Genomic DNA, 22,349 nt, shown 5'->3' with positions numbered 1-22,349 from the left:
GAATGATACATTGGATCAGATGGACTTGGCAGATATATTAAGAACTCTGCATCCCAAAGCAACAGAATATACTTTCTTCTCGAGTGCACATGGAACATTCTCCAAGATAGATCACATACTGGGTCACAAAACAGCCCTTCATAAGTATACAAGAATTGAGATCATACCATGTACACTTTCAGACCACAATGCTATGCAGCTTGAAATCAACCACAGGAAAAAGTCTGGAAAACCTCCAAAAGCATGGAGGTTAAAGAACACCCTACTAAAGAATGAATGGGTCAACCAGGCAATTAGAGAAGAAATTAAGAAATATATGGAAACAAACGAAAATGAAAATACAATCCAAACACTTTGGGATGCAGCAAAGGCAGTACCGAGAGGAAAATACATTACAATCCAGGCCTATCTCAAGAAACAAGAAAACTCTCAAATACAAAATCTAACAGCACACCTAAAGGAAACAGAAGCAGAATAGCAAAGACACCCCAAACCCAGCAGAGGAAGAGAAATAATAAAGATCGGAGAAGTAAACAATATAGAATCTAAAAAAAACTGTAGAGCAGATCAATGAAACCAAGAGTTGCTTTTTGAAAAAATAAACAGAATTGATAAACCTAGCCAGGCTCTCAAGAAGGGAGAGGACCCCAACAGATAAAATCATGAATGAAAATGGAATTATTACAACCAATCCCTCAGAAATACAAGAACTTATCAGGGAATACTATGAAAAATTATATGCCAACAAACTGGAAAACCTGGAAGAAATGGACAAATTCCTAAACACCCACACACTCCCAAAACTCAAACAAGAAGAAATAGAAAGCTTGAACAGACCCACACCAGCAAAGAAATTGAATCACTTATCAAAAATCTCCCAACAAATAAGAGTCCAGGACCGGATGGCTTCCCTGGGGAATTCTACCACACATTGAAATAATACCTATCCTTCTCAAGCTGTTCCAAAAATAGAAAGGGAAGGAAAACTCATTCTATGAAGTTTAGAATTCTATTCATTCCAGACTCATTCTATGAAGCCAGCATTACTTTCCTTCCTAAACCAGACAGAGACCCAGTAAAAAAAGAGAACTACAGGCCAATATCCCTGATGAATATGGATGCAAAAATTCTCAATAAGATACTATTGAGCAAATCGAATTCAACAGCATATAAAAAGAATTATTCACCATGATCAAGTGGGATTCATTCCTGGGCTGCAGGGCTGGTTCAACATTCGCAAATCAATCTCATACACCACATTAATAAAAGAAAAGATAAGAACCATAGGATCCTGTCAATCGATGCAGAAAAAGCATTTGACAAAATTCAGCATCCTTTCTTAATAAAAACCCTCGACAAAGTCGGGATAGAAGGAACATACTTAAACATCATAAAAGCCATTCATGAAAACCCCACAGCTAACATCATCCTCAATGGGGAAAAACTGAGAGCTTTCCCCGAGATCAGGAACACGACAGGGATGTCCACTCTCACCGCTGTTGTTTAACATAGTATTGGAAGCGCTAGCATCAGCAATCAGACAACAAAAGGAAATCAAAGGCATCAAAATTGGCAAAGATGAAGTCAAGCTTTCACTTTTTGCAGATGACATGATATTATACATGGAAAATCTGATAGACTCCACCACAAGTCTGCTAGAACTCATACATGAATTCAGCAAAGTCGCAGGACAGAAAATCAACGTACAGAAATCAGTTGTGTTCTCATACACTAGTAATGAGGCAACAGAAAGACAAAGAAACTGATGCCATTCACAACTGCACCAAGAAGCATAAAATACCTAGGAATAAACCTAACCAAAGATGTAAAAGATCTGTATGCTGCAAACTATAGAAAGCTTATGAAGGAAATTGAAGAAGATATAAAGAAACAGAAAAACATTCCATGCTCATGGATTAGAAGAATAAATTTTGTTAAAATGTCAATACTACCCAAAGCAATCTACACATTCAATGCAATCCCAATCAAAATTGCACCAGCATTCTTCTCAAAGCTAGAACAAGCAATCCTAAAATTCATATGGAACCACAAAAGACCCCGAATAGCAAAAGTAATTTTGAAGACCAAAGCAGGAGGCATCACAATCCCAGACTTTAGCCTCTACTACAAAGCTGTAATCATCAAGACAGCATGGTATTGGCACAAAAAAAGACACATAGACCAATGGAATAGAACAGAAACCCCAGAACTAGACCCACAAATGTATGGTCAACTGATCTTTGACAAAGCAGGAAAGAATATCCAATGGAAAAAAAGACAGTCTCTTTAACAAATGGTGCTGGGAGAACTGGACAGCAACACGCAGAAGAATGAAACTAGATCACTTTCTTACACTATTCACAAAACTAAACTCAAAATGGATAAAGGACCTGAATGTGAGACAGGAAACCATCAAAACCCTAGAGGAGAAAGCAGGAAAAGACCTCTCTGACCTCAGCCGCAGCAATTTCTTACTTGACACATCCCCAAAGGCAAGGGAATTAAAAGCAAAAATGAACTATTGGGACCTCATGAAGATTAAAAGCTTCTGCACTGCAAAGGAAACAATCAACAAAACTAAAAGGCAACCGACGGAATGAGAAAAGATATTTGCAAATGACCTATCAGACAAAGGGCTAGTATCCAAAATCTATAAAAAGATCACCAAACTCCACACCCAAAAATCAAATAATCCAGTGAAGAAATGGGCAGAAAACATGAATAGACACTTCTCTAAAGAAGACATCCAGATGGCCAACAGGCACATGAAAAGATGCTCTACGTTGCTCCTCATCAGGGAAATACAAATCAAAACCACACTCAGCTATCACCTCACGCCAGTCAGAGTGGCTAAAATGAACAAATCAGGAGATTACAGATGCTGGAGAGGATGTGGAGAAACGGGAACCCTCTTGCACTGTTGGTGGGAATGCAAACTGGTGCAGCCGCTCTGGAAAGCAGTGTGGAGTTGCCTCAAAAAATTAAAAATAGACCTACCTTATGACCCAGCAATAGCACTGCTAGGAATTTACCCAAGGGACACAGGAGTGCTGATGCATAGGAGCACTTGTACCCCAACGTTTATAGCGGCACTTTCAACAATAGCCAAATTATGGAAAGAGCCTAAATGTCCATCAACTGACGAATGGGTAAAGAAATTATGGTTTATATACACAATGGAATACCACATGGCAATAAGAAAGAATGAAATATGGCCCTTTGTAGCAACGTGGATGGAACTGGCTAGTGTTAAGTGAAATAAGTCATACAGAGAAAGACAGATACCTTACGTTTTCACTCTTATGTGGATCGTGAGAAACTTAACAGAAGTCTATGGGGGAGGGGAAGAAAAAAAAGAGGTTAGAGAGGGAATGAGCCGAAGCACAGAGACTCTTAAAAACTGAGAACAAACTGAGGGTTGGTGGGGAGTGGGACGGAGAGGAGGGTGGGTGATGGGTATTGAGGAGGGTACCTTTTGGGATGAGCACTGGGTGTTGTATGGAAACCAATTTGACAATAAATTTCATGTTAAAAAAAAATAAAATAAACATTAAAAAAATAAAATAAACAAACATTAAAAAAACTAAACAGAATTTAGCAAATCAATGCCAACCACATATAAAAAGGTTAATATATATTAAGTATGGGTTTTATACAAGGAATGCAAACTCCATATAAAAATTCAATGTGGGGCGCCTAGTCGGGTAAGCGTCTGACTTTAGCTCAGGTCATGATCTCACAGTTCATGGGTTTGAGCACTGCATCGGGCTCTGTGCGGACAGCTAAGAGCCTGGAGCCTGCTTCCAATTCTGCATCTCCCTCTCTCTCTGCCCCTCCCCCGCTCGTGCTTGCACTCTCTTTAAAAAAAAAATAAATTAATTAATTAAAACTCAATGTAATTCACCACATTAACAGAATAAAAGAAAATGTACTAAAATGTAATCTCAATTACACTAAATGTAGTATTAGATAAAATTCAAATCCATTCATGATTTTAAAAAACTTGTAAAAAGGAAGAACAAAAAGTATTTACGTTTAAGAGTATTTATAGCTAGTAACATGCTCAATGGTAAAATACTGAGCACTTTCCTGCTGTAGTTGGGAACAAAGAAGAATGTTAATTTTCTACCCCACAGTGCAATAAAGAAATAAAAGGTACAAGCACTGGAAAGAAAGATGTAAAACTGTCACTATTTGCAAATGGCATGACTGTGTACATAGGCAATCCAAAAGAAAAGACCAAAAACTGTTAGACAAGTCAGAAAGGCCAATGAATGGAAGGTGAATATACTAAAACAATTGTATTCCTGAGTACTGATAACATACTTAGAAAATAATTTTTTAATTTTTATTTAAATCTAAGTTAACATACAGTGTAATAATGATTTCAGCAGCAGAAGTTAATGATTCATCACTCACATATAACACCCAGTGGTCATCCCAACATGCCCTCCTTAATGCCAATCGCCCATTTAGCCCATTCCCCCAACCCACATCCCTCAAGCAAGCCTCAGTTTGTGCTCTGTTTTTAAGTCTCTTATGGTTTGCCTCCCTGTTTATCTTATTTTTCCTTCCTTTCCCCTATGTTCATCTGTTTCTTGAATTCCACATATGTATGAAATCATATGCTATTTATCTTTCTCTGACTGACTTGTTTCACTTAGCATAATACACTCTACTTCCATCCATGTTCTTGCAAGTGGTAAGATTTCATTCTTTTCGATCACTGAGTAACATTCCATTATATGTATATATGTATGTATGTGTGTATGTGTGTATGTGTGTGTGTGTGTGTATAACACATCTCCTTTATCCAGTCAATGGACATTTGGACTCTTTCCGTAATTTGCCTATTGCTGATAGTGCTTCTATAAACACTGGGGTGCATGTGCCCCTTCAAATCAGCATTTTTGTATCCTTTGGAATAAATACCTAGTTTTTATTGCTGGGTCATAAGATAGTTCTATTTTTAATTTTTTGAGAAACCTCCATACTGTTTTCCAGAGTGACTGCACCAGTTTGCATTCCCACCAACAGCACAAAAGTGTTCCCCTAGCTCTACATCCTTGCCAACATCTGTTGCTTCCTGAGTTATCAATTTTAGCCATTCTGACAGGTAGAAGGTGGTACGTCGTTAATGATATATGTGCAATGCTTCTCAGAAAACTTCAAATCATTGCTGAGAAAAGTTGAAGACCTAAAAATACACAAAGTAATGTTCTGCACATGGATTTAAAAACTCACTATGTCAACACAATATGTGTTAAGGTTAATTCCTCCCAGAGTAATCTGATTTGATGTAATCGCAACAAAAATGTCAGTGGGTTTCCCCTTTGGAGGAAAATTAATTCTAAAATTTACAATTTGAAATGAAAACATATATGGAAATGCAAAGGACTTACAACAGTTATGACAAGGAAAAAAGAACAGTTACACAAATTACACTATGAGATACCAAAATGTACTGTAAAAGTCAGTATGGTAGTGACACAAGAATAGACTAATGGGCTACAGAGCAGATACAGAGTTCAGAAATAAATCCACATACATTTGACAACCTGATTTGCAACTAAGACTTCAATTCAATAGAAAAAGAATGGTTCAACAAGTGGTGTGAATCAACTGATTATCAAAGAAAAAAGGTACATCTTAACCTCTACTTCACACTTATAGAAAAATTAATTTGGATAAATCAAAGAAAATAAAGCTTCTAAAAGAAAACAAAAAGCAATATGCAAAAACAATGAAACTGGACCACTTACTTATACCATACACAAAAATAAATTCGAAATGGATTAAAGACCTAAATGTGAGACTTGAAAACATAAAAATCCTGGAAGAGAATGCAACAGTAACTTCTTTGACTTAGCCATAGCAATTTCTTTCTAGATAAGTCTCCGGAAGCAAGGGAACTAAAGTACAAATCAACTATTGGAACTTCATCAAAATAAAAAGTTTCTGCACAGTGAAGGAAACAATCAACAAAACTAAAAGGCAACCTACAGAAGGGGAAAAGATTGCAAATGACATCCAATAAAAGGTTAGCATCCAAAATTTATAAAGAACTTATCAAACTCAACAACCAAAACATAAATAATCCAATTAAATAATGGGCAGAAGACATGAATAGACATTTCTCCAAAGAATACGTACAGATGGACAACAGGCACATGAAAAGATGCTCAGCATCACTCATCATCAGGGAAAGGGATACAGGCATCCTGATAGCTATAGCAGCATTATCAACAATAACCAAATTATGGAAAGAGACCAAATGTCTGTAAATAGATGAATGGATAAAGAAGCAATGTGTGTGTGTATACACACAATGGAATATTACTCAGCCATCAAAAGAATGAAATCTTGCCATTTGCAATGACATGGATGAAGCTAGAGTATATCATGCTAATTAAAGTAAGTCAGAGAAAGACACATACTATATGATTTCACTGATATATGGAATTTAAGAAACAAAAAGCACAGAAGGAAAAGAGACGCAAACCAATTAACAGACTCTTAACTATTGAGAATAAAGTAATTGTTACCAGAGGAGGGGGAGGGGATGGGTGAAATAGGTGATGGGGATTAAGGACTGCACTCATCATGATGAGCACGGGGTGATTCAAATAAAAATACCCCCCCCCCACACACACACACACACACACAAGAAAAAACACAAAGAAAACAAGAGAATATCTTCATGTTCCTGGAATAAGCAAATATTTCTTTTTTTTTTTTTCTTTTTTTTTTTTTAACGTTTTATTTATTTTTGAGACAGGGAGAGACAGAGCATGAACAGGGAAGGGTCAGAGAGAGGGAGACACAGAATCCGAAACAGGCTCCAGGCCCTGAGCTGTCAGCACAGAGCCCGACGTGGGGCTCGAACTCACGGACCGCGAGATCATGACCTGAGCCGAAGTCGGCCGCTCAACCGACTGAGCCACCCAGGTGCCCCAGCAAATATTTCTTAAACACAAAAGAAAAGACTGAAAACTTAGACCTCAATGAAATTATGAGCTTCTATTCACCCAAAGATAACTTTAAGAGACTAAAAAGACCAGCCACAGACTGGGAGAAGATACTGCAAAACATACTTGGCAAAGGACTCATTTCCAAAATATGTAGAGAACCACTACACGTCAATTAAAAAAAAAAAAAAAATACCCAATTTTTTAAAAAGGCGAAAGAATAAAGGCTTTACAAAGAAGTATATCCAAATAGCCATAAGCAGCATATGAAAATGTGCTCAACATCATTAGTCATTAGGGAAATGCAATTTTCTTTTTAATTTTTTTAATGTTTATTTATTTTTGAGAGAGAGAAGGAGAAAGCACGTGCAAGCAGGGTAGTGGTGGAGAGGAAGGGAGACACAGAATCTAAAGCAGGCTCCAGGCTCTGAGCTATTAGCACAGAGCCTGATGTGGGGCTCAAACGCACTAACAGTGAGATCATGACCTGAGCCCAAGTCAGACACTTAACCAACAGGGCCACCCAGGTGTCCCAGGACATGCAAATTTAAACTGATATACCACTACACACCCACCAGAAAGGCTAAAATTAAAATAACATACGAAGTAATAGCAAACATTCAAAGTAAATGGACCTCTCATACACTGTTGGTGAGAATGTAAATTAATAAAACCACTTTGGAAAACTATTTGGCAGTATCTGTCAAAGTTCAATATATACACACATACACACACCCTAAGTATACACCTAAGGGAAATTTTCCACCAAAACACATGTACGAGAATGTTCACAAGAGCTTTCTTCATAATAGCCAAAAGTAGAAAGCATCCCAATGTACATCAATGGAAAAATAAATTGTGAATCTTTAGCCAATGGAATACTACAAGGCAATACAAAGAACTACAGCTCCTGCAACAGCATGGGTTGACCTTAGCCATAAGGTCAAACAAAAACAGCCACACACATGTGATTCCAATTCATTAAGGTTCAAGAACAGGTAAATTTCTCTGTGTATATATAAGTCAGAATAATAGTCACCCGTTTTAGGGATAGGGCTACCGATTTGCAAAAGGGAGCAGGAAATATTCTGTATCTTTTTTTTTAATGTTTATTTCTTTATTTTGAGGAAAAGGGAGCGCACATGAGCAGGGAAAGAGCAGAGAAAGAATCGCAAGCAGGCTCAATGCTCCAGCCAGATGGTAGGGGAGGCTCGATCCTACAACGAGACCACGAGAGCCGAAATCAAGAGTCCCACGCTCAATTGACTAAGCTACCCAGGTGCCCAGGGAATATTCTATTTCTTGATTGAGATAGCAGTTACACAGGTGTATACATACATAAAAACTGAGCTATATACTTAGGACTTGTGCTTTTAAAAAATGAAGATATTAAGATAAACTTGGAGAGAAAGGGAAGGAACCAAGAGTATTATTTCTTAGTGATAACTCTAGATTACTCAATAATACAGGAAGAGTGGAATATAAAATTAACTTTCACCATCAGATTAAGACTTCCCTTATCTCCTATGCATGATGATACCTGCATTGATACGTGCATAGGAAAATGTCTGGAAACACCCAAATAAAAATATTAATAGTGGACAGCCCTAGATAGTGGGAGTAGAAAGACTTTCATTTTTTTTACTTAATAGCTTTTGCATGATTTGAATTTCTAATATTTATTGATATTTTTACTTTTTAATTTAAAAAATAAAATAAAATCCCTTACTAACGCTTTAAAAAAAAAAAAAAAAAAAAAAAGACTTCCCTTATCTCCTACAAAGCGGTTGGTCTGGCTCTTCTGAGTTTCCACAGATAATTTTTATATCTCCGGGCCTAAGAGAGTTGCCTGGCATGTTAGTAATAAATGAACTCAATGAATTAATATATGAAATTTTAAATTACAGTTCATTTACATCAGACCAACCTCAAGCTAACAGAAAAAAAGCCTAAAGAGTAAGAAAGTTTTTAATTTTGCTGGCATTCTCAATTTGGGTTTACTCAATTCTCTGAAGATGCCACAGATAATGTCATCTTTCCTACTTAAGAGGCAGCACTTTCTTGCTATCTTTCAGACCCTTCCATTCCCCAAAAGAGAATGGCAATGTAATATTTTCCAGCTTCATTCACAATCTTAGCAATGTATATTAGCCTGTCCGGTAATGTTTGAGAACTAAGTAAGCAGACTGAACAATTCCGACAAGCACAATGAAACTGTTTTCCTATTTGTTGAGGCACCTTTGGGAATCCAATTCTAACAAACCATCACTAGTAACAAACCATGAAAAAAAAAAAAAAAAAAAAAAAAAAAAAAAAAAAACTTCCGTAAAAGAAGGTCTGTAGTTTCAGGGTAACCCAGAATACTTTAACAGAAAATTTAAGCTTTTAAAGCATAAAGCCGAAGTGCAGGAGAATTCCTAAACAAGCTGTAAATGTTTCCAGGTAATGACAGCTACACAGCTTACCTGTTCCAGCACATCCAACTTTAACTCGAGCTTGCTGAGAACCACGTCTCCACCCCATAGTGAAAGCTGTAGATCTGACGGCTTTAAATTCTTGATGTAGCGATTCACATAGCTCATTAAAATTGGAGTCACATAGGACTCCAGCATCTTTTAAGGTGCAGAGGAGTCAAAGTCAGAAGCTGAAGGGGGTAAAGGCAAACATGAAAAGTAACTGAGTCGGTGGTGCAGCCAAAGAAAAAGCATTTCTCAGGAGGGGTTGAAAAGGCCGAAAAGCAACAGTCCCCACCAAAGCAGCCGCTCGCCTCCTCCCTGAAGCCGAAAAAAACGAGTGGACTCTCTCCTCCAACTGCGACTTCCTCACTAGTACAACTGCCCTCAACTCGCCTGGCGAAGGGTGGGAGGAATAGGGTTGAACTGAAGACAGCGAATCCCCTGAGGTGGGAGAATGAAGCGAGCGGGATCCCCTTTGGCCGCCACAAACCCTCACCAGCCCAGCCGCCCCACGAGGCCCTCGCCTCCAGGAACCCAGCCGGATCTACCACCGTAGAACTCGTAGGGGAACTAGGCCGGCTCCCGCCCCGGGGCCGTACCGCACCCTCCGCCGACACTTACGCCAAAAAGTACTGTGGCGTCCCTTACACCTCCCGGTACCCGGCACCCGGCACCCGCCCCCGGCGGCGGCGCAGCTCCGGTACGGAGCCACTTCCGGGTGTTGCCCCTTCGGTGCTCAAAACAAACTGTCCCGCCACCGACACCACTCGACTCCGCAGCGGGGCCGGAGCTCCCAGGCTGCAGCAGCCACTCGGCGCGTCTTCTTGGGAGAACTCTCTTGTTGGCCTAGCCTGGTCCCCGCTCAGACCCCGCCAGCGTTTTAAGACAAAGCTCTAGGAAATGCGCGGGGGAGGTGGGCGGACCGGTAAAGAGGAGACACCGGCTCTCCGGAAGTGGCGCTCCGAGGCAAAGCAGCTGCGGGAGGTTGAGGTCGCGTATGGGTGGGGAAGTACGGAGGGCCTCTGGTCGGATGAGGAGGAAGAAAGCGGGTACCAAAGCCCCGAAAACACAAGTGACTATTGTTTTTCTTGGGAAACGGATGGCCCGGGGAGAGGAACTTGGGTTCAGTAGGCAGGGCAATAGCGAGAAGGCCGCAGGTAGGAGCGGCGAGGTGTTGCAGGCGGGGGCAGATTTAAATTTCGATCCGAGGCTCACTTGCTGGAGGAAAAGTGGAAAATTAAAGGAATTAGGATGTGTAATTTAGGGGAATGCATTTTGACCAAACGTGTGGACAAACCCTCGCGCTCTTTGGCAAAGCAGTGGTTGAGTATGCCTAACTCTGCTGATGCGGGCGAGAAAGGAATGGCTAAAAAGATCGTGAAGAACTAGTATTGGGTTGCAGTCTGATGTGGGACTTTCGAAAACTCGAGGGAATATCTGAAGGAAGAAGGATATAAAACCCCCAGAGATAAAATGAAAAGAAATAGCTGATAAGAAATGAATTCAAGACTTTTAAGAGGCTATGTTGGTTTTGTTAGGACGAAATGAATGTATAAAATACTACCTCTCCTTCCAGTATTTTGCAAACTAACAAAACAGAGAAACTCAAACACCTAACTCAGAAAAATATACGCTGGGTTTACACAGAACATGCTCCCTGATTTTTGGCCAGACTTATTCTAGGTAACCTCAAGAAAAAAATTACTGCATTTTGAAAATAGACTTGCGTTATAAAGTGATTAAAATACCCACGCATATTGCTGCATTTAACAAAATAGTTCATAGTATTTAAAAAAATTTTAAGCTCTTTACTGGAATTCAAGTTACGATTTCTTGAACCAGTGTTAGAAACGGCAATAGAAAAGAGACATAAGTGAAGATGCCAAGCTATTTAGATTTTTTATGTTTATGAAAGTTTCGGGGGGGAGGGGGAAGCAGGTAATTGCTAATTCAGAGCAACTGTCCCCTCACAAAAAGCCTGATGAACAACCCATGTGATCTGGGTCTTATTAAACCCCACTGGATTAGCAAAGTAAATTAAGTAATTTGTTAGTTATCTATTTCACCTGAAAAGCAAAGAGGCTGCCGTGACTCAAAAATCTTAATATAGAAAAATAGCTCCACTAATTGTATGAAAGCCCTAGTGGTCTAGAATTGAATCTACAGGTCTTGGTAGTTCTAGAGAAAGAAAAAGGGCCTAGTCTTGTGTGGCAATTTAATATATAAGAACAGTGATTTAATATAAACTTAACTAGATTTTTTTACCATGCTGTATAAACAAATAATGATGTACTAGACAATTTTTGTTCTAGGATGCCATTTCTCTCTTGGAGCCAACAAATAATATTTGCCAGATTCCTGCCTTGAGAAAATTATTTGGTCATTGATTTTTTTGTTTGGTTTTAAGGAAAAGAAAAAAAGTATTGGTTTCCAACCTGTGTTCCATTGCACCCTGTTTTCTAACCAGTCAAAATAATTTTTTTCTTTCTCCAAATTTTTATTTAAATTCCAGTTAACATACAGTGTAATGTTAGTTTCAGGTGTAGAATTTAGTGATTCATCACTTCCATACAACACCCAGTGCTCATCGCAGCAAGTGCTCTCCTTAATACCCATCACCTATTTTACACATCCCCCTGCCCACCTCCTCTCCAGTAACTGTTCTATGTAGTTAAGAGCGTTAATTGCTTTGCCTCTCTTCCCCCACCCCAACTCATGTTCATTTGTTTATTAAATTCCACGAGTGAAATAATATGGCATTTGTCTTTCTCTGGCTACCTTATTTTGCTTAGCATAATACTTTCTAACTCCACCTAAATCATTGCAAATGACAAGATTTCATTCCTTTCTATGGCTGAATAATATTCCATTGTATATATATACCACTTCTTTATCCATTCATCTATTGATGGGCATTTGGGCTCTTTCCACAATTTGGCTATTGTTGATAATCCAGCTATAAACATCAAGATGCACCTATCCCTTTGAATCACTATCTTTGTATCCTTTGGGTAAATACCCAGTAGTGCAATAGCTGGATCAGAGAGTAGTTCTATCTCTAATTTTTTGAGGAACCTCCGTACTGTTTTCCAGAGTGGCTGCACAAGTTTGCATTCCCACCAACAGTGCAAGAGGATTCCTTTTTCTCTACATCCTCACCAACGCCTGTTGTTTCTTGTGCTGTTAATTTTAGCCATTCTGACAGATGAGGTGGTAGCCCATTATAGTTTTGATTTGCATTTCCCTGATGATGAATGATGCTGAGCATCTTTTTATGTGTCTGTTGGTCATCTGTATGTCTTCTTTGGAGAAATGTCTATTCATGTCTTCTGCCCATTATTTAATTGGTTATGAATAACCAACAACCAAAAGGATGTTGAGTTTGATAAGTTCTTTATATATTTTGGATACTAACCCTTTATCAGATATGCCATTTGTGAATATCTTCTTCCATTCCAAAGGTTCCTTTTTAGTTTTGTGATTGTTTTCTTCACTGTGCAGAAGCTTATTTTGATGAAGTCTCAATAGTTTATTTTTGCTTTTATTTCCCTTGCTCAGGAGATGTATCTAGTAAGAAGTTGCTACTGCCAATGTCAAAGAGGTTACTGCCTGTGTTCACTAGGATTTTGATTTTTTCCTGTCTTACATTTAGGTCTTTAATCCATTTTGAATTTATTTTTGTGTATGGTGTAAGAAAGTGGCCCAGTTTCATTCTTTTGCATGTTGCTGTCCAGTTTTCCCAACACCATTTGTTGAAAAGACTCTTTTTTCCATTGGCTATTCTTTCCTGCTTAGTTGAAGATTAATTTAACATATAATTATGGGTTAATTTCTGGGTTTTCTCTTCTGTCCCACTGATCTATGTGTCTGTTTTTATGCCAATACCATACTGTCGTGATCACTACAGCTTGGTAATATAACTTGAAGTCAGGAATAGTGATGCCTTCAGCTTTGCTTTTCTTTTTCAAGATTGCTTTGGCTATTTGGGATCTTTTGTGTTACCTTACACATTTTAGGGTTGTTTGTTCAAGCTCTCTGAAAAATTCTGGTGGCATTTTCAAAGAGATTGTATTAAATGTGTAGATTACCTTGGGTGACATAGACATTTTAACAATATTTGTTGTTCCAATCATGAGCATGGAATGTTTTTCCATTATGTCATCTTCAATTTCTTTCATCACTGTTTTATACTTTTCAGAGTACAGGTCTTTTACCTCTTTGGTTAGGTTTAGTCCTGGGTACCTATGGTTTTTGGTGTGATCATAAATGGGATTGATTCCTTGATTTCTCTTTCTGCTGCTTCAGTACTGGTGTATAGAAATGCAACATATTTCTGTACATTGATTTTGTATCCTGCGACTGAATACCTGTGTCTCAGTTCTAACAATTTTTTGGTGGAGTCTTTTGGGTTTTCTATATATAGTGTGTCTTCTGCAAATAGTGAAAGTTTCACTTCTTCCTTGCCAATTGGGTGTCATTTCCTTCTGTTGTCTAGTTGCTGAGGGTAGGATATCCAGTACTGTGTTAAATAACAGTGGTGAGAGTGGACATCCCTTTGTTGTTCCTGACTGTAAAGGAAAAGCTCTCACTTTTTCCCCAATAAAGTGGATTTTTCATATATGGCCTGCATTATGTTGAGGTATGTTTCCTCTGTCCTTACTTTGTTAAGGGTTTTTATCATGAAGGGATGTTGTACTTGTTAAATGATTTTTCTGTATCTATTGAGGGGATCATATGGTTCTTATCCTTTATCTTTATTAATGTGGTATATCACATTGATATGCAAATATTGAACCACAGTTGTAGCCCAGGATTAAATCCCACTTGACCATGGTGAATGATTCTTTTAATGTACTATTGGATTGAATTTGCTAGTATTTTGCTGAGATTTTTTGCATCCATGTTCATCAGCAATATTGGCCTGTAGTTGTCTTTTTTAGTGGAGTCTTTCTCGGTTTTGGGATCACAATAATGCTGGCCTCACTGAATGAATTTGGAAGTTTTCCTTCTATTTCTATTTTTTGGAAAAGTTTAAGAAGAAAAAACATTTGGTAGAATTCTCCTGGGAAGCAATCTAGCCCTGGACTTCTGTTTGTTGGGAGATTTTTTCTTACTGATCCAATTTCTTTGCTGTTTATCAGTCTGTTCAACTTTTGTATTTCTTCCTGTTTCAGTTTTGGTAGTTTATATGTTTCTAAGAATTTATCCATTTCTTGCAGGTTTTCCAGTTTGTTGGCATATAATTTTTATAATATAATAATTGTTTGTATTTCTGTGGTTTTGGTTGTTATTTCTCTTCTCTCATTTGTGATTTTATTCATTTAGGTCCTTTCTCTTTTTGATAAGTCTAGCTAGAGGTCTGTCAGTTTTGTTGTTGTTGTTGTTGTTTTTCAAAGAACCAGACCCTAATTTCATTGATTTGTTGTTGTTGTTGTTTAGTTTATATATCATTTATTTCTGCTCTAATCTTTATTATTTCCCTTACTCTGCTGGCTTTAGGCTTTGTTTGTTCTTTTTCTAGCTCCTTTAGGTATAAGGCTAGTTGTTTATTTGAGATTTTTCTTGATTCTTGAGGTAGAATTGTATTGGTATATACTTACCTCTTATGACTACTATTGCTGCATCCCAAAAGTTTTGGATCTCATTTGTTTCCATGTATTTTTTTTTTTATTTCTTCTTTGATTTCCCGTTTGACCCATTCATTGTTTAGTAGTATGTTGTTTAGCTTCCATGTATTTGTGGTCTTTCCAATCTTTTTCTTGTGATTGACTTCAAGTTTCATAGCATTGTGGTCTGAAAATATGCATGGTATAGTCTTGATCTTTTTGTGCTTGTTGAGGCCTTATTTGTGACGTAGTATGCGATCTGTTCTGGAGAATGTCCCATGTGCATTTGAAAAGAATGTATTTTCTGCTTCAGGATGAAATGTTCTGAATATATCTATTAAGTCCATTTGGCCCAGTGTGTCATTCAAATCCAGTTTCCTTGTTGATTTTCTGCTTCAGTTATCTATCCATTGTTATAAGTGGGGTGTTAAAGTCTCCTACTATTACTGTATTATTATCAATGAGTTCCTTTATGTTTGTTATTGTTTCATATATTTGGGTACTTTCATGTTGGGGGCATAAATATTTACAATTGTTAGATTGTTTTGTTGGATAGTCCTCTTTATTATGATAGAGTGCCCCTCTTAATCTCTTGTTAAAGTCTTTGGTTTAAAATCTAGTTTGTCCGGTGTGCCTGGGTGGCTCAATCAGTTGAGCATCCAACTCTTGGTTTTGCACTGGCAGGAATGCAGGTTTGACCAAGGGCAGTCGTGCCTGAGTGCAGGGGTATGACCTCACACAGATGCACTCCAAAAAGAGTGAACAGTCTCCCTGTGCATCTTAGGAGCTCCTCATATCACACAGTCTTCCCCAAGGTTATTTGCCTGTCTCCTGTCCAGGAGAACTGCAGTGCCGTCAGGATTCTATCACAGCCAAACCCATTTAGACCTCTAAAACTCCAGTCTTTGAGCCCAACTGGTTGCAAAAATTCACAAAAATCAGCCCCTCTGTTTTCCCAGCCAATGGCTTTAGGGAAGTACTCTCCTTGTGTGTATCCCTGTGTGGTCCACTCTCTCACCTTTCTCTACAACTAGGGCTCCCTCCCCTCTGCAGTACCTGCAGTCTGTTTCTTCCCCAAACCTTGTCTCCACACTTCCTACCTTCCTCAATGTGGCCTCTTCTCTCCCTCTAGTTGTACAGTTTTTTCTGTCAGTCCTCAAGTCAATTTCTTGGGTATTCAGAATGACTTGACAGTTATCCAGTTGTGTTCAAGGGATGAGACAAGCTGAGGATCCTGCTACTGTGCCGCCATCTTAGCTCCTCAAAATAAATTTAATTACTTTTTTTTTAAATGTTTATTTATTTGAGAGAGAGTATGCGCATGAGCCAGGGAGGGCCAAAGAAAAATGGAGAGAGAGAATCCCAAGCAGGCTCCATGCTGTCAGCACAGAGCCCAAAGCAGGGCTTGATCTCATGAACTGTAAGATGATGACCTGAGCCCAAATCAAGAGTCAGATGCTTAACCAACTGAGGCACCCAGGCGTCCCAATTACTTTTTATTTGTATGTTTCATTCATTGTTCATGGTTTTCTTTTAATGTCAAAATGAACAGCCTTTCCCAAATATCCTATTATGTGTTTTTATTGTAATATTTTTTTTTCCAAAAAAAAATAAGTTTTACATTTTCTCAAGAAACCTTTGAGGCAGGTTGGTTATATAGGCAATAGTTCTCCAGAGTCAGGTGAAGTTTTTCTTTTCTTTTTTTTTTTTTTAATGTTTATGTATTTTGAGAGAGAGAGTGTGTGTGAGCAGAAGAGAAACAGAAAGAGATACAGAATCCAAAACAGGCTCCAGGCTCTGAATTGTCAGCACAGAGCCCAATGTGAGGCTCGAACACACGAACTTTGAGATCATGACCTGAGCCAAAGTTCAACACTTAACTGACTGAATTATCCAGGAGCCCCAAGTTTTGCTTTTCTTAGTTAATGAACTATTCTTTAGAGCAGTTGTAGGTTCACATAAAAATTGAACTAAAAGGACAGGATTCCCCTATATTCCCTGTCCCCACACACACACACTTTCCTGACTATGGACTCCACCATCATAGTGGTACATCTATTATAATCAGTGAACCTACACTGACATATAATCCAGACTCCATAGTTGGGTTCATGTTCTATGGATTTTGACAAACGTATAATGACATGTATCCAACATTTACATAATAGTGTCACTGCCCTAAATATGTTTTATGCCTGTTCCTCTCTCCCTTCCCCAATTTCTGGCAACCACTGCACTTTTTACTGTCTCCATAGTTTTGCCTTTTCCAAAATGCCATACTGTTGAAATCACATAGTGTGTAGACTTTTCACATTGGCTTCTTTCACTTAGTAATATATACTTAAGTTTCCTCCATGTCTTCTCATTGCTTGATAGCTCTTTTCAGCATGGAGTAATATTCCATTGTATGGATGTACCACAGTTTATCCATTTACCTATTGAAGGACATTTTGTTTGCTTCCAAGTTTAGTCAATTAGGAATAAATCTGCTGTAAGTATCCGTGTGTGGACATTATTGTGTGGACATAAGTTCTCAGCTCCTTTGGATGAATGCTAATGAGCACCATTGCTGAATCACACAGTAAGAGTAGGTTTAGTTTTGTAAGAAACTGCCAAACTATTTTCCAAAGTGTATTATTGTGGGGCACGTGGGTGGCCCAATCAGTTGAGCATCTGACTCTCGATTTTGGATCGGGTCATGGGATCAAGCCCCATGTCTGGCTCTATGCTGAGTGTGGAGTCTGCTTGAGATTCTCTCTCCTTCTCCCTGTCCCTTTCCCCTGCTCACACTTAATAAATAAATAAATAAATAAATAAATAAATAAATAAATAAATAACAAAGTGTATATTTTGCTTTTCCAGCAACAATGAATGAGAGTTCCCGTTGCTCCATATGCTTGCCAGCATTTCATGTTCTCAGTTTACCAGGTCTTGGCCATTCTATTAGATGTTTACTTGTACCTTATTGTTTTAATTTGCAATTCCCTAATGACATATAATGTTAAACATCTTTTCATATGCTTATTTGCCATCTGTATATCTTCTTTGGTGCATTATCTTTTCATGGTTTTGCTCATTTTTTAATCAGGTTGTTCATTTTCTTATTATTGAATGTTAAGAGTTATTTGTTTTTTTAAAAAAAAATTTTTTTTAATGTTTATTTACTTTTGAGAGAGAGAGAGACAGAGACAGAGGGTGAGTGGGGAGGGGCAGAGGGAGAAAGAGATGCAGAATCTGAAACAGGCTTCAGGCTCTGAGCTGTCAGCACAGAGCCTCACGTGGGGCTTGAACCTACAGACCATGAGATCATGACCTGAGCCAAAGTCAGACACCTAACCGACTGAGCCAGCCAGGTGCCCTTTTTTTTTTTTTTTTTTTGGTTAATTTTTTTTTTTAATATTTGAGTGTTAAGAGTTCTTTGTATGTATTATGTAAAAGTCTTTTACCGGGTGTGTGTTTTGCAAATATTTTTTCTTTGTGGTTTGTCCTCTCATTCTCATGAGATTCTCTTGTGCTGAGCAGAAGTTTTTAATTTCAATGAATTCTAGCTTGTCAATTGTTTTTTCAAGAATCATGTCTTTGTGTTGTATCTAAAAAGTCTTCAGGGGTGCCTGGGTGGCTTAATGGGTTAAGCATCCAACTTCAGCTCAAGTCACTATCCTGCAATTTTTGAGTTCGAGCCCCACATGAGGCTCTGTGCTGACAGCTCCGAGCCTGGAGCCTCCTTTGGATTCTGTGTCTCCCTGTCTCTCTGACCTTCCCCCACTTGCACTCTGTCTCTCTCTCTCTCAAAAATAAATAAACATTAAAAATAAATAAAATAAAATAAAATAAAATAAAATAAAATAAAATAAAATAAAATGTATTCACCATAACCGAGATCATCTAGATTTTTTCCTCTTATTTTCTAGGGGTTTTATCACTTACATTTAGGTTTTGAATCAGTTTTGAGTTAATTTTTATGAATGCTGTAAGACATGTGTCTAGATTTATTTTTTTTTTACATGTGGATGTCCAGTTGCTTTAGCACCATTGGTTGAAAAGGGTATCTTTGCTCCATAGTATTGCCTTTGCTCCTTTTTCAAAACTCAGTTGACTATATTTATGAAATTGATACTGTGACTTACTAATGGTTTACAACAGTTGACAAAACACTAAATAAAGCCAAATTTATCAACATTAATAAATCTTAAAAATGTAACATTGAGAAAAAATAAATAACAGTATAACGTATCACATGTATAGATATATTTGCTATGTATACAATTGTATATATAAACGCATACAAATATACATATATATACATAGATATGTATGTGTGTGTGTGTGTGTGTGTGTGTGTGTGTATATATATATATATATATATATAGCATTCCTAGAAATGCTATATATTGTGATAGCTACAGATATATTTAGAGTGTGAATACTTTCATGACAAAGAGAAATACCAAATTCAAGATAAGTTAAACAGAGAGAAGGAAATACAGAGTACTTCAACTGTATCTGTAATGTTTCATTTCTTTAAAAATAAGTGAAAATAAGCAGGAAAAGACCTCTCTGACCTCAGCCGTAGCAATCTCTTACTCGGCACATCCCCAAAGGCAAGGGAATTAAAAGCAAAAGTGAATTACTGGGACCTTATGAAGATAAAAAGCTTCTGCACAGCAAAGGAAACAACCAATAAAACTAAAAGGCAACCAATGGAATGGGAAAAGATATTTGCAAATGACATATCGGACAAAGGGCTAGTATCCAAAATCTATAAAGAGCTCATCAAACTCCACACCCGAAAAACAAATAACCCAGTGAAGAAATGGGCAGAAAACATGAATAGACACTTCTCTAAAGAAGACATCCAGATGGCCAACAGGCACATGAAAAGATGTTCAACGTCGCTCCTTATCAGGGAAATACAAATCAAAACCACACTAAGATATCACCTCACGCCAGTCAGAGTGGCCAAAATGAAGAAATCAGGAGACTATAGATGCTGGCGAGGATGTGGAGAAACAGGAACCCTCTTGCACTGTTGGTGGGAATGCAAATTGGTGCAGCCGCTCTGGAAAGCAGAGTGGAGGTTCCTCAGAAAATTAAAAATAGACCTACCCTATGACCCAGCAATAGCACTGCTAGGAATTTACCCAAGAGATACAGGAGTGTTGATGCATAGGGGCACTTGTACCCCAATGTTTATAGCAGCACTCTCAACAATAGCCAGATTATGGAAAGAGCCTAAATGTCCATCAACTGATGAATGGATAAAGAAATTGTGGTTTATATACACAATGGAATACTACGTGGCAATGAGAAAAAATGAAATCTGGCCTTTTGTAGCAACGTGGATGGAACTGGAGAGTGTGATGCTAAGTGAAATAAGCCATACAGAGAAAGACAGATACCATATGGTTTCACTCTTATGTGGATCCTGAGAAACATAACAGAAACCCATGGGGGAGGGGAAGGAAAAAAAAAAAAAAAGAAAAGAGGTTAGAGTGGGAGAGAGCCAAAGCATAAGAGACTGTTAAAAACTGAGAACAAACTGAGGGTTGATGGGGGGTGGGAGGGAGGGCAGGGTGGGTGATGGGGTGGGTGATGGGTATTGAGGAGGGCACCTTTTGGGATGAGCACTGGGTGTTGTATGGAAACCAATTTGACAGTAAATTTCATATATTAAAAAATAAAAATAAAAATAAATAAATAAAAAATAAAACACCATTTATGTAATAAATAAATAAATAAATAAAAATAAGTGAAAATATTAATATTTGACAAAGTAGTGGATACATAGGTATTTTATATATGTACAAAATATGCTTGATAAAAAATTAATCAATTAGACTAGTATTTCTCAACTTTACAATCACACCTACAAAGAATTAGAAATCCACTTTTTCCAAAAGTCATTTATATATTTACACACAGTTGATTCTCTTAATCATTTACAGTAAGCCTTTAAGAAATAAAAATTTTAGTCATATCTTAGGGGCTATTATAAGGTCATCTAAACAGAAAATCAACAAGGAAACAATGGCTTTGAATAACACTCTGGACCAGATTGACTTAACAGATATATTCAGAACACTTCATCCTAAATCACTGGAATATACATTCTTCTCCAGTGCAAATGGAACGTTATCCAGAGTAGATCACATACGGGACCCAAATCAGCCCTCAACAAGTACAAAAAAATCAAGATCATACTGTGCATATATTTAGGCCACAACACTGTGAAACTCGAAGTCAACCACAAGAAAAAATAACAAATACTTGGAGACTAAAGAACATCCTGCTAAAGAATGAATGAGATAACTGAATAGTTAAAGAAGAAATTAAAAAGTACATGGCAACCATTGAAAATGATAACACTGCAGCCCAAAACCTCTGGGACTCAGCAAAGGTGGTCATAAGAGAAAAACAGGCCTTCCTAAAGAAAAAAGAAAGGTCTCAGATATACAACCTAACCTTACACCTTAAAGAGCTGTAAAAAGAACAGTAAATAAAACCCCAAACCAGCAGAAGACAGGAAATAACAAAGATTAGAGCAGAAATCAATGCTATAAAAACCAAAAAAAAAAAAAAAAAAAAAAAGCAAAAAACAAACAAACAAAAAAAACAGAACAGATCAATGAAACCAGAAGCTGGTTCTTCGAAAGAATTAACAAAATTGAGAAACCACTAGCCACTTTGATCAAAAAGAAAAAGGAAAGGACCCAAATAAATCAAGAATGAAAGAGGAGAGATCACCACCAACACAGCAAAAATAATAATAAGAGAATATTATGAGAAATTATATGCCAATAAAATGAGCAATCTGGAAGAAAAGGACAAGTTCCTAGAAACATATAAACTACCAAAACTGAAACAGGAAGAAATGGAAAATTTGAACAGACCCATAACCAGTAAAGAAATCGAATTAGTAATCAAAAGTCTCCCGAAAAACAAGAGACCAGGACTAGATTGCTTTCCAGGGGAATTCTATCAAACATTTAAGGAAGAGTTAACACCTATTCTCTTGGAGCTGTTCCAAAAAATAGAAATGAAGGAAAACTTCTAAACTCATTCTAAGAAGCAAGGATTACCTGGATTCCAAAACCATACAAAGACCCCACTAAAAAGGAGAACTACATACGAATTTCCCTGATGAACATTGATGCAAAAATCCTCAACAAGATATTAGCCAACCGCATCCAACAATACATTAAAAAAATTATTCACCGCAACCAAGTGGGATTTATACCTGGGATGTAGGGCTGGTTCAATATCCACAAAACAATCAATGTGATTCATCACAACAATAAGAGAAACGACAAGAACCACAT

The 22,349-nt window shown here is 37.7% G+C and overlaps 1 protein-coding gene across 17 annotated transcripts in view; it reads right to left on the bottom strand.

Annotated features, from left to right (window-relative positions):
- Window positions 1–10,134, bottom strand: part of VPS13B (vacuolar protein sorting 13 homolog B) — a 798,280-nt gene extending 788,146 nt beyond the window's left edge. For all 17 annotated transcript variants that reach the window (XM_042972776.1, XM_007073303.3, XM_042972777.1 and 14 more), the window contains exons 1-2: window positions 10,046–10,134; window positions 9,434–9,612 (exon numbers count right to left, since the gene is read on the bottom strand). In XM_042972776.1, coding sequence (XP_042828710.1) covers window positions 9,434–9,580 — 147 coding nt within the window. In that variant the 5' untranslated portion in view covers window positions 9,581–9,612; window positions 10,046–10,134. The remainder of the gene's footprint in view (window positions 1–9,433; window positions 9,613–10,045) is intronic.
- Between the last annotated feature and the right edge of the window lie 12,215 nt (window positions 10,135–22,349).

This window comes from Panthera tigris, chromosome F2, assembly GCF_018350195.1.
Source record: "Panthera tigris isolate Pti1 chromosome F2, P.tigris_Pti1_mat1.1, whole genome shotgun sequence".
Lineage (NCBI taxonomy): Eukaryota > Metazoa > Chordata > Mammalia > Carnivora > Felidae > Panthera > Panthera tigris.
Note: the sequence above shows the minus strand (reverse complement) of the source record. Positions and strands in the feature narration are given on the sequence as shown.